The sequence below is a fragment of the Anolis carolinensis genome, chromosome 3, assembly GCF_035594765.1.
Source record: "Anolis carolinensis isolate JA03-04 chromosome 3, rAnoCar3.1.pri, whole genome shotgun sequence".
Lineage (NCBI taxonomy): Eukaryota > Metazoa > Chordata > Lepidosauria > Squamata > Dactyloidae > Anolis > Anolis carolinensis.
The window spans coordinates 138,794,994-138,808,345 of record NC_085843.1 but is presented as its reverse complement, the minus strand read 5'-3'; the positions used below and the strand labels follow the sequence as shown (position 1 = coordinate 138,808,345).

Genomic DNA, 13,352 nt, shown 5'->3' with positions numbered 1-13,352 from the left:
ACACAGGTGGGTTTATATGAGTGATTATAATGCACCATCGAATCTAATGTGCGCCTCAATGTTACCAATGTAATTTAGCCAAAAAAGGTGAGCGTTTAGACTCAAATAAATATGGTATTTTGGTGTATGACCACTGTGTGCCAAGAACACTGAGAACCATGTAATGATAAAAATTCCTAGAGACAGGCAGCTAATGGACCACACTGTTGCCAAACCTACTGCAGAGTTGCTGTCAAAAATTGGCCACAATTTGGCCTTTATATGGAGTGAGAAGATGCCTAACTGTGAGGGGTTCTATGCAGTCATAAAACTCCTCTTCTTACGGAAATGACTCTTTTTATGTAGTTCTGGTTAAGGAACCAGGTATCCACAAAACATAGTTGTAATGCTCTTCTACTCGAACAACAAAACCTGCAGAGACTTTTGTCCTTTCCCAAATAAGGAGGAAGGCTTTTCTTTCTCCTTTGTTGCAGCAGCATACAAAGTATATACAAAATATACAAAGCTGACAGCTTCTTCCTTACTACTCACAGCAGTAATTCTCCAACATATTCTCCAAACCGCCATCCGTCCCTCACCAAACTTACTCAGTATAACTACAACCTATATAAGACTCCCATTGCATTAACCACCACACCCTACTTACAGTGGCTTAACTCTTTTACAGGTGTTTAGGTCAGAAGTATTAACTCTGCTATCATTTCGAAAATGTCAGGTAATTTCCTTCCCCACTGTATTGCCCTTTGGTACCACCACACGGTTTTCTGGACTTTGGGGATGCTCTACCATTTTAGGAGTGAATGCTGAGCTAATAAAGGCATATTCACACATAAAATGGCCAAAGGGCTGCAGGCATTTATGGGTGATTGCAAATCCCTGACCTAGAGGAAGAAGTTTAAAATACTGGAAAAGTTTCTTCAATAGACAACAGACATGGATGTGTAGAGAAGTGGGAAGGAAGCACAGGTTTAATGGGTCCTCATTCCCTTTTCTTGTTGTTTGTCATGCGTGAGACATAATGGCTGTGGGCTTATAGCTCTGTCTCACGAAGCACATAGAATCTCTCTGTGTGTATATGCCTTCAAATCGCTCATTGACTTAGGCTATGAACCTTCAGAGATGGTTTGGCCAGTTCCTTCATTTGTAATAGAGCATACAGCACCTCTCCAAGTAATAACCAGGACTGATCCTACTTAGCTTCCAAGATCATAGTGCTTTTAGGGTGATTGGGTCATACATTTTGAACTTGGATGTGCTAATTGAAAGAAAGGTGCCAATTGAAAGGGAAGGACTATTTTACTTGTCCAGCTTTTACTTTATAGAGCAGGAAAGATGTACAGTAACCTCCTTGCAAATGAGATTAGTGCTTGAATGAGTAACCACCTACACTACATGTCCCAGAATCCCCCGGGCAGTATATAGTACAAAATGTTATATTCTGTAAGCTCTGAAAGAGAGATGCCGAGGCGTCTCCATTCCAGTAATACTCCAAATGTCTTGTCATGACCTCACTGAGAGAATAAAACAGCAAAAAGCATTCTTTTTCCTCTCTGTAAATCTGTTTTTAAGTAAACAATTTTAGCTTTTATTGGTAAACAGCAGCATAGATGGGGAAAATGCCCATAAAGCTCTTTTGAGAGAGGAGGGAGGGGGAAGACATTAAATCTTTCTGTCCTGGTGACCTGTAGGAGGATATTGTGTGGCTGAAATCACTGCAGTACAATTTATCTTTACTGGTTCTATTAATGTGGCACAGGAGTAGGCCATGAAGTGTTATCATTGTAAAATAAAAGCTATAATACTACTTAAAAAGCTATTTTGTCACATCTACGATATGTTGAGGATGAGGGAAATTGACCATGAAGCTTTCAGAAGATTAGGCTTTTTTTCATAATACCGTGAAGGTTTCCTGATATGAATCCTTTCTCCCTTTCAGCATTACGGGTGGCTGTTTCTAATATGCTTTTATATTACATGTGGGAGCTTTTTTGTTTTTGTCTTTTTCTTTGATTTTTTAAAGGAGTGGAAGTAAGAAAACAAATTTATTAAAGAAGCACAGCCTTATTCAGCCATAGTTCAATTATAGGTAACCTGAATTGGGTACGTTGGACTAACCTTGCAATCTCAAAATGCTTACCTGGGAGTGCAATGGGCCCTCAGTATCCAGTGGAGATTTATTCCAGGATCTCTCCTCCCCAGATATTAAAATCCATGGATGCTCAGGTCCTATGATATACAATGGCATAGCAAAATGGCATCCCTTATATAAAATGGCAAACAACTCTAGTGGGCGCCAGAAAGAACCTGAGGATCTGTGAAATGATGGAAATCTCCAGCATGGTATGCCTACACACCAACATAGTGCTGGGAACATGGCAAAATCATTGTTTTCTTTTTAGAATTTTTAAAAAGACATTTCAAGCCATTTATTTATTTATTTCATTTATATATCGCTTTTCTCATGCCTAGGGGGACTCAAAGCTGTTAATAACATAGTAAAATGGCAAAGACTCAATGTCTCACATCCATGTAAAAATATTACAAGTCTAAAAGAAATCACATATAACCATAAATTAACTCATTAAAACTATATAAATCATAAAACAGACCATAAACATTAAAACATTAAATATTATGGCATTTAAGCATTGCATTGACCCTGTGGTTTCCTGTAGCTGCTTGCCTATCACTATCATTCAATTAATACCTGCTTGAACAGCCAGGTTTTATGCTGCTTCCTAAAGGCCGGGGGGGGAGGGGGAGGCCTATCTAATCTAGCCGGGGAGGGAGTTCCACAGCCGAGGGGCCACCACTGAGAAGGCCCTGTTTCTAGTCCCCACCAATCGCACCTGCAAAGACAGCAGAACTGAGACCAGGACCTCCCCGGCCGATCTTAATGCTCTAACTGGTTCATAAAGCCATGGTTAGTTGAATCCGTGGATAAGAGTACCCATGGGTGCGGAAGTCTGAGTACATGTCCCACTGAACTTGCATTGGGTTGAGCTGTCAATTCAAATTCCACTGTATTTGGTGTAATTATGGTCTTGTGCCTAGAAAATGGTTTGTTGGACAAATTGGCAAAAAGTACTACACCTTTAACTATGAGTATCATCTGCAGGGGTCGGGTGGGTTGCCATCTGAGACTTCTTGCATCCACATCGTTTTGATGAATTACATTATTTCACAGCTTGGCGGAGAAGTGTTCCAAATTAATTCTGTTACCTACAGCTAGGGATTTATTTGGTAACAAACATGTAAAAGGAAACCACATTTCAAAACTGATATATAACAAGTGAGCAAAGTTACTTCATTGATGTAATGAATAACCATTTGTAGTCAAGGGGCAATTTTAATAGGCCTTTTCATGGGAGTTTTTCAAGGTTTGTGACATTCTCTTTAAATTTTTACCATTTTCTCTCTCTCAGAAATGTAATGTTGTTTATGGTGTCTTGTTTTATTATTATTTAAATGTGCAAAAGGTTATTTTTTTAAAATAACAACTTGTTACTTTTTAAGCACTGTAAAGCAGTGGTGTCCAACCTTTGGTCCTCTGGATGTTTTGGACACCAGTTCCCAGAATTCCTGACCATTAGATAACCTGGGCAAGGTCTCTGGGAGTTGAGTTCCAAACACCTGAAGAACGAAAGGTTGGAGTAACCAAACAAATTGATTTCAAAAGTAGCTTTCCAAATTGTTTGATCTTTTATCTAATCTGCCAGGAGTTTATATATATATATTTTCTTTTAAAAGCCTGTCAATATGTCTTTGAGATGATTACTATGTACTGCATACTCATATACAAGTTGACCTCATAAGTGCATGGAGGGCAGGATTTGGGACCAAAACTATGGATTTTGATATGACCTCTGGCTAGGTCATATCATTGAGTCCCCTTTGGGGTGAGAAAGGCAGGGTACAAATACGATAAATAAATAAATAGGTTGTGTTTTATTTCACATAGAGAGGGGAAAGCACCAATGCTGATTCAGGGGGATAGCCGTCCCTGGCCACTACCACTTTTAATTATTCTGCCCTAATTAATAATAAGGATTGGTGAGGAATTTTGCCAGAGATTTTCACTGCAATTCTTGTTCCACAACTCTATCCAAGACTAAATAACACATGCCTGAGCATTATCATGAACCTTACCATAGATACCTGAAATTCTCAGTAAATTGAATTCCATGGGTTCTCTGGACATTTATTAAATTGCAGCAGAGCTTGGAGATGTAACTTGTTCAAACCACTACAGATGGCTGTCTGGAGGATAACTGCTCCAAATTCTGAACTACACACACAGCCAAAACTGTTTGATAGATACAGATGGGGCTTGGGTTAGGGTAAGAACACTTAGTGCCAAAGCTTGAGTACAGTTTGAATCTGTTCAGATATTCCTCCTAAACATGATTTGGAGGAGGAGAATTAACCACATGCTATATTCTTCTTTCCTGGATTAGCACTAGTTCTAGTGTAGCCATTCAGATTGTAGCAAAGTATAATTATCTCCCACAGCCTGAACCATTTTATTCTGGTCTGAAGAGCAATGGCAAACTATGATTAGTATTAAACAGGACAGGGAGGAGGAGCCCTGGTGGCGAAGTGTGTTAAAGCACTGAGCTGCTGAACTTGCAGACCGAAAGGTCCCAGGTCCCAGCCCCGGGAGCAGCGTGAGCAGCCGCTGTTAGCTCCAGCTTCTGCCAACCTAGCAGTTCGAAAACATGACAATGTGAGCAGATCAATAGGTACCACTCCGGCGGGACGATAACGGCGCTCCATGCAGTCATGCCGGCCACATGACCTTGGAGGTGTCTATGGACAATGCCGGCTCTTTGGCTTAGAAATGGAGATGAGCACTAACCCCCAGAGTCAGACATGACTGGACTTAACGTCAGGGGAAACCTTTACCTAACCTAACCTTTAGGATAGAGAGGGGGAAGTTAAACGGGAAAGGAGAAGAATAAAAACTTCATAAGTTAGAAAATTGGAAACAACTGAAAAAATAAACTTAATGGCCTTTTGTTTGGAGTTCTACTTGCATAGGTTGCATAGGTTATGTAATTATAACTACATTGCTGTTTTGTAAGAGTTTGCACTATTTACTATTCTAGCTAATGCTGACAATGGTAAAACTGTATTTGCATTGATGCCTAGGACATGTGACATTTTGGTTAAGGAATCAGGAGTGTTCCCTCCCCACAATGGTGTAGTGATACAAGGGCTTGTAGAGTTGGAGAACCACTAGAAGGAATAATAATTTTACATAGCACTACTACCTCCTATATCTCATTATTTCATCTGAGCATGCAGTCATCTCCATAAGTGTGTGGTGGGAAGACAGGTTTTCCTGCCAACAGTATACTAATAGTATTACTCCTGTCAGAAGGGAAAGTAATGTGGCTTGATTTGAGGGTGCATTTATATGGGGAACAAAATATGAGGTACTCCTGGGCAGCAACTCTTCTCTGTGTCATTGTTTGTCTCTGTAGCAGCAGCCTTGAAGCTCTAGAGCTTGCATCTTTGCTGATATAAGCAAAGCACAACTTTGGGAGGGGCGTGGGGAAAGCCGGTGTGTGTGTATGTGTGTGTGTGTGTGACCCGTCCTCTTTCTGATTCATGTGGGCACCTTTGTTTGCATCAGAGAGCAGAGGGGGAGTCACCCCATCTTTTCCCTTTCCCCTCCCTTTTTTTTACATCTGCAAGGGCACCAAGCAGCAGCAACAGCAGCCATAGACGCTTTGGAGCTACAGCAATGAACAATAACACAGATCAGTGCAGTCTTGTTTTCCCCACACTGTGGAGCACAGGGAAAGCAATGGCATTGGCCCATGTGAACAGTGAGGCTGGCTTCAATCAAGCACCAGCTCCTCTGCACGCACACACACACACACACACACACACACACACACACTGTTTATGGAAGCTCCAGAGCCTTCCCTAGCTTTACCAAGCACAGGGCCAGAGGCGGTCCAACCATAAGGCGAAATAGGCATTTGCCTGTGGCGCCATTGTCCCGGGGGCACCATCGTCCTGGGAGGAGGGCACCACTCTCCACCTCCTTCTCTTTCGGGCCTTCCGGCCAGCGCAGACCCACCTTTGCACCACGCAAGCCCACCTTTGGGGCCTTCAGAGATTGTGAGGTCTGTAGGAACTTGGAAGCTAGGTATGTGGGGTTTATATATCTGTAGAAGGTCCAGGGTGGGAGAAAGAACTTTTCTTTGAAGCAGGTGTGAATGTTGTAATTAATCACCTTGATTAGCATTTAATGGCCCTGTGGCTTCAAGGCCTGGCTTCTTGCCTGGGAGAATCTTTTTTTGGGAGGAGTTAGCTGTCCCTGATTGTTTACTGTCTGGATTTCTTCTGTTTTCAGAATGTTGTTCTTTATTTATTGTCCTGATTTTAGAGGGGTTTTTTTTTAATACTGAGGGCTATCTGGGTTATCTAAGTCCACACTGCCCTATATCCCTGTTCAATGTTTAGTGCTAAATTTGCAAATATAGTAATTCCTACATAACATTACCATGTATTGAACTGCTTTTTCTTTTGATTTGTTGTAAAACATGATGTTTTGGTGCTTAATTTTTAAAATCATAATGTAATTTGATGTTTTATAGGCTTTTCCTTTATACTTCCTTATTATCCAACATTTTCGCTTATCCAACGCTTTTATTTTTCAGTGATTGGTTTGGGGGGGCGCCAAAATTCTGTTCACCTACACTTGAAAAATACCTAGGGCCGGTATGCACAGGGCAGGGCCATGTTAAATGACTGTGCTCCACATTGAGGGTGAGATGGCTCTGTATGTCATGTAAATTCCACTGATCCAATTCTCACCCCTTCAATTTATAGTGTCCATGTAGACATGTCCTTAGTGTGGCTTGATCTTGAATTGTCAGTTATGGGTACATTAGATTTACAGGAGGCATCAAACCTCCTGGTTTGTTCTTTCCCTTCCACTCCTTGATGCTGGAAAAATAAACAATTTTAAAAGCTCTGATGCTACCTGGGGGTATACTTTGCCTCTCTTATTCATGTCCAGCCAAAGTCCAACATGCTGTGAGCGAATGTTTTGTGGAAGGAGTGGTGTTATGAACATGCACAGATGTAAACAAGAAGGTGATTGTGACAAAAACTTATAATTTTGGACTGTTTGGGGGAGTCTGGCTATGAGACTTTTCATGAAAAGTAGCTGTAAGCAATGACCTTAATGAATACTCAACAGGGTTTTTTTTCTTTGTTTTTTAATCCAATTTCAATTTTTTTTCTGTGACTCTTCATTTTTTTTTGCAGACATTAGTCTTCAGGCAGCCTCTCAGATTCTCTCTGCTCCTGTTTACAATGCATTAAAAGTAATGAAAGACATTGCACAGAATTTCCCTGTGAAGGCCAGGTAGGATACTTGTTTCTGTTATATTCAAGTGAATGTCTGGATTTTGTGTGTATTCAGTCTTTTAAATTTTTGTTCTGACCTTCTTCCAAGAAGGTCAAGTCAGTGTACATAACTTTGACTCATATTCTTTTCACAGCAACTTCACAAATTAGGATACTGTAGGAGAAAAAGTTTGTTCCTTCAACATTCAGTGGAAGACTAAATATTTAATTCCAGTCTCCCCAATTCAAGCTCAGGCCACTAAACCTCACTAGAAGTCGGCAACCATCTTAGACTCCATCTACACTGCCATATAATTTTTCAGAAGGCAGATTAACTGCATGGGATAGTGCTGAGTTATATAATCCTGTTCAGTGCAATTCAGTCTGCATTATTTGAGTCTACACTGACCATATAATACAATCCAAACTCCATTATATGGCAATGTAGACAGAGCCCTAACCATTCACAGAAATCAGTAATAATTTCTAGTTTGATTGCCATCATGAGTTATGTGACCGGAAGGTAAAACAGAACATGCATCTATAAAGCTTTGTCTCTATTTGCCTTGGAGATAATTCTTTTCTTTTTATCACAGGGGACCAAGCAGGGTATTTTTAACAAGCCTGAATGGGAGCTGATAATAAGAGTCAACAGACAGGAGAATGTACAATATACATGCAAAACGTTATATCTAAAATGAGCTATTGGGTGTGAGTTGTCAAATTAGGAAACATACCTTACAACCCTTTGAATTAAAGTCATGGGCAGACCAGTTCTGTACCACGAGATTTTGCTCACAGCAGAAGGGATGCTTCCTCAAACGTTCATACAAGCGGTATCATGTTGTGAAGTTTCTTTCATTATTAGACTTTGTCTGTATTATGACTGAACTTTTTAACGCTTTTCATGTTATAGCGATCTACAGTTGTTATCTCATTTGCCAGCACAACATCCCTGTGATCTATCTTCACTACCAAAGCTAAATGTCTTTTCCTACTGTTCTGACAAATAGTCAGTGATTGCTACAATCTGCCATCCCTTGAATCCCAAAATACCTTTCTGTACTTATTTTGCATTACAAGGCACAGCGTGCTACAGCTTTTGAACTAGTTTGACAGCCTTGGGCAACAACATGGCAGAAGGGAGAATGAACTGTTGATATCGGGCATGACCATTGATTCCCGTCACCTTGCAGTAACCTTAATTCATGCAAATAACCAGAGTTTGGAAGCAGCGTGTTGCTTGTTTAAGTGACTGTGTTACCTGTAATATACAATAGAGGAAAGGTATTGAGAGTATGACAATATTATTTTCTGAATGAGAGCATAACAATATTATTTCCTAAACAAACTTCTGTTTTTCGTATATACATGTAAAAACATTTTATCACAAGTGCTAAAACATGTAGGATTCTTTATCCAGTTTTCTATTTTATTTTCAGTTTCTATTTTTCAAGAAATTTTTGTTGGTCATAATAATGAAGAAGTAGTATGTTTATAACTAATCCTTCAAGTAATATTTTTTTAATCTATCAAAACCCCATCATTCTAAAATTTGCATGGTAACAACTATTGACATGTAGTCGCACTTAACATACAAGTAACTCAAAAAGCTCATTTTGCATCTCCTAATAATCCTTGAAAGAACAATCCCAAATATGTGTTTGCAGAAATTGGTTTCATTAAGCTTGGTGACTTTTCCAGCTTACTCTAGGACAAGGATGTCAAATTCATTTCCATCAACGGCCACATCAGCTTTACTGTTGCTTTCAATCCATAGATAAATAGGGTCAACTATATTTTTTTACATTGTGGTTGGTGCTCTTTGCTTTTTTGAATCGCAGTTCGAATCCCCAGATATTATCATCATTGTTGATTATCCACCCTGTGAACTAGAGATTATGGAAATGGCAACCCAATGGCACTTGGGCTCTGAGGTTAGGGAAAGGTTTAAGGTCAGACATTATATCCACAAGCCTTGTATCTAAATTCAAACCCCACTCCCCTGACTGAACAGAACAAATTGCAGCCTTCCAGATGTGACTGTATCACAACTCCCATCAGCTCTAGTAATTATGTCTAATGATGAGGAATGTAGAAGTTGTAGTCCAGGAACTGGAGGGCCACATAAACTGACAGGGTGGACCGGATTCGGCCTGTGGGTCTTAAATTTGACACATGTGATCTAGGACTAAATCTTGGCCTGCAAGTTTGCAAATGTGGATCTTTGGCTTTGGCCCATCTGAACAGTACTGGGAGAGCTCCCACACTCAGATAACTACTAGTACACTTGGGTCTCAGGTCCCTTCTCCACTGCCATATAAAATCCAGATTATCTGCTTTGAACTCGTAGTGTAGACTCGTATAATCTAGTTCAAAGCAGACAATGTGGATTATCTGATTTGATAATCTGGATTATATGGCAGTATAGAAAGGGCCTCACAATAAAGGGGGCAGAGGAGGATATGTACAAACTCTAGGAAACTTCTTGTGAAGCAGAAATGTAGGATGCAAACATCTTACATAATGAATACTCGTACAAGTTTTACAGCTTGACACCTTAGAATAATGGCCTCCAGACCCGTCAAAGCTGCTTATCCTTGTTATAGTATCAGATCACACAGAGAAATTGGGCACAGCATTAAAATTTCGTTTTTTGTATTTGAGGTGGTCTAGTAGTATTCTTCTTTGCTCAGCAAGACACAGGATCATTTTTTCAACTAAGTGTCCCAATTCCTTTCAAAGGCCAATTGTCCCCCCTACAGAGTTTTAAACAAAAGTTATTTGTTGGCTGGTTGGAAAAAAAACTGGTGCACTGGATGGTCTAACTCACCTCAGTGTTGGTATTTCTCCCACTCTGGCTTCTCTGCTTGTGTGTAATAGTGTCTTTGGGGCTTCTTTTGTTTCTTTCCCACCCTCACCACTGTATTTCTAGGGCTGAAAATTCACACAATTTATTGAAAGTGGCAGAGCTCTGAAGCAGTGCTTAGTTGCACATAGCCTCCTCTCAAGTAGATTCTCAGTTCTGCAGGAGTTTCTGCACCAAACAATTAACGTGCCACCCTTGTTTGGGAGATGTATCAGTGCTACTACTTTACTCTTAGGCAGACAAGCATTTGCATTCTTAGTATTCTACAGCAGTCTCCTCAACCTTTGTTTTTGTTATTTCATTTTATTCTTGAACTGTTGTGCCACTCGGTTTCGCATCTGGGGAAATTAAAGGTCATGGATTAGTTTACTCCTCTACACATACATATGCACACAATAAGGGGGAAATGTGGAAATACATAGCAATTACTTAGTGAAGTCTGATTTTTCCCCCCCAGATCCCTGTCGAGAATGCTAGTAAACCTGGAAATGCGAAAAGAAATAAAAGAAAATCAAAAGGTCAGTTCATGGTTTTGTTTTAAAAAAATTATTACTAAGCAAAATGAAATAATTACTCATTCTGCGCAGAGGGACCCATGTTGTGATCTAACTTATGTAAATAACCAAAAGAGGTTCAAAACGTTCACAGACTTTCTAAACTTGCCAGTCAACTTATGTTGACCCATAAATGTCATAGGGTTTTCTTGGGCATGGAATACTCAGAAGTGATTTTGCCACTTCCATCTTCTGAAATACAGCTTGCAGCACCTGGTATTCATTGGCAGTCCCCTATCCAGTTCCTAACCAGGCTGACTCTGCTTAGCTTCTAAAATCAGTCAGGATCTGGTGTGCCTGTGCTAGCCTTTTCTGCTCATTATACCTACTTCTCTTCCTCCTTCAAGAATGCCTGATTTGCTTAGCTGCTGAGCAACTGCAGTTCCAGCTAAAGTGAGTCCTGAAGTCAGGCAGACCATTAATGTTCAAATGATGCCTCCAGGGCTTGAGCTTTAACTCTGAACGGAACAGCTTTAATTGGCCTCTGAAGCTGAACGTAAATTCATTCAACATACAAATGTCCATGCACAGGGCAATTTATCCGTTTTTCTCTTTAGTAGTGGGGCATATGAAGGTTATTTTTTGAGTTTTTGTTCGTAAATGTAAGTCTTCTTGAGACCTGGATTATTCAGTTTATGTTTTAACTGTGGTTTAAAATACAAACCATTAACTAATATTAACTCATCTCCTCCCATGTAAAGTCAGTATTACAGGACAAGGTACTGGACACTTGCTACAATTAATGACTTATTAGCATTTTTCATTACTTTATTTATTTTTGCATTTGTAACATACAAGGAATACAGTCAGGAAGAGAGTGCGTTGTGCTTGGAAATATGGCTGATTTTGCATAATCTCCAGTTCCCAAACACCAGATCAGTCACATAGTCTTGTAATAGTAAGTATGGGTGAGTATTTGTACACTACTGCCACTACCTATTGGAGTGAGCCTGTGAGATTTGGCACATAGGTAAAGTTCCTTCAGTGCTTATTTTGGAGTAAAATCTCTGCCAAAAAAAGAGTTTACAGTGGTGATTGTGAGTCCAAACATGGGAGGTAAAAAGAAAGGCAAGATCCTCCAGTAATGATTCTGACCTTCTCTGCGAACTCTCCCCACAAATTAAGCAATGGCGAAAAAGGATGAGTAATAATATTAATCCAGTCAAGGTGAAACATGATGAAATTACTGACAAGATAGCTGATATTGCTGAAACAGCACATCAAGCAATAGAGTCTGAAGTTGCAAATCTAAAGCCTCAGGCAACTATCGCAAAAGAAGATCTTCTGGCTAGAGTTGAACAACTTGAAAACAAAGAAAAAAGTATAACCTTCATATGAAAGGCTTCCCATGATTTTGCAAGGGCAGATTTCTGTGCCGTAGTGCTGTTGTTAACTGCTATCAAGTCAACTTGGATTTAATGGTGACCCTATGAACGACAGACCTCCAAGTCTATTCTCAAGGGTCATGGCTTCCTTGATTGTGACCATCCATCTGGAAGGCTGTCTTCCTTTTTACAGACTGCTTCCCTTATCAAGCAGTATTGTCTTCTCTAGCACATCTTTGCTATTTTCTGTTAGTAGTGTGGTATAATCCACATAGTTATGGTTCTTTCCTGCAAATTTTCATGCCTCCTTTCTATGACTCTAACTCTTTGGACACATTGGGTCTGGTTCCTCTACAAAAGCCTATCTAACATTAGAAATCCTTCTAGCGACATTGCTATGATCAGCATAGCCTCTTGCTTCACAGAAGCACATGGTGCGAGTGCTGGAATTACTGCTAGCTATACTTCCAAAGGCAGATCTTTTCTGATCTTAGAAGCTAAACAGGGGGCCCTTCTACACAGCCCTATATCCCAGAATGTCAAGGCAGAAAATCCCACATTATCTGAGTGTGGACTTAGATAACCCAGTTCAAAGCAGATATTGTGGGATTTTCTGCCTTGATATTCTGGGATATAGGGCTGTGTGGAAGGGCCCACAGTCAACACTGGTTAGCATTTGGATAGGAGACTGCCAGCAAATAGCAATTAGACTATATTTTGGAGGAAGGAACTGTCCAGCCACATCTGAGTATTCCTTGCATAAGAAATCCCTATAAAATTAGGGCCCTTCCACACAGCCCTATATCTCAGAATATCGGCCAAAAATCCCACAATATTTGCTTTGAACTGGGTTAACTGAGTCCACACTCAGATAATGTGGGATTTTCTGCCTTGATATTCTGGGATATAGGGCTGTGTGGAAAGGAAAAGGAAGAGAGGCCGACCAAGGGCGAGATGGATGGACGGTATCCTTGACGTGACTGGCTTGACCTTGAAGGAACTGGGGGTGGCGACGGCCGACAGGGAGCTCTGGCGTGGACTGGTTCATGAGGTCACGAAGAGTCGGAAACGACTATGCGACTGAGCAGCAGCAGCAGGGCTGTGTGGAAGGGCCCTTAATGGGATCACCATAAATCAACAGACAACTTGAAAGCACATACTCGATTTACTGAGTGGCATAAATTGTCATAGGCCTCTTCCACACAGTTGAATAAAATCCCACATTATCTACTTTGA

General features: G+C 40.4%; 1 protein-coding gene across 2 annotated transcripts in view; it reads left to right on the top strand.

Moving 5' to 3' along the window:
- Positions 1-13,352, top strand: part of uggt2 (UDP-glucose glycoprotein glucosyltransferase 2) — a 105,235-nt gene that overhangs the window by 21,884 nt on the left and 69,999 nt on the right. For both annotated transcript variants that reach the window (XM_062975521.1, XM_062975522.1), the window contains exons 9-10: positions 7,288-7,387; positions 10,695-10,755. In XM_062975521.1, the coding sequence (XP_062831591.1) occupies positions 7,288-7,387; positions 10,695-10,755 (161 nt within the window). The remainder of the gene's footprint in view (positions 1-7,287; positions 7,388-10,694; positions 10,756-13,352) is intronic.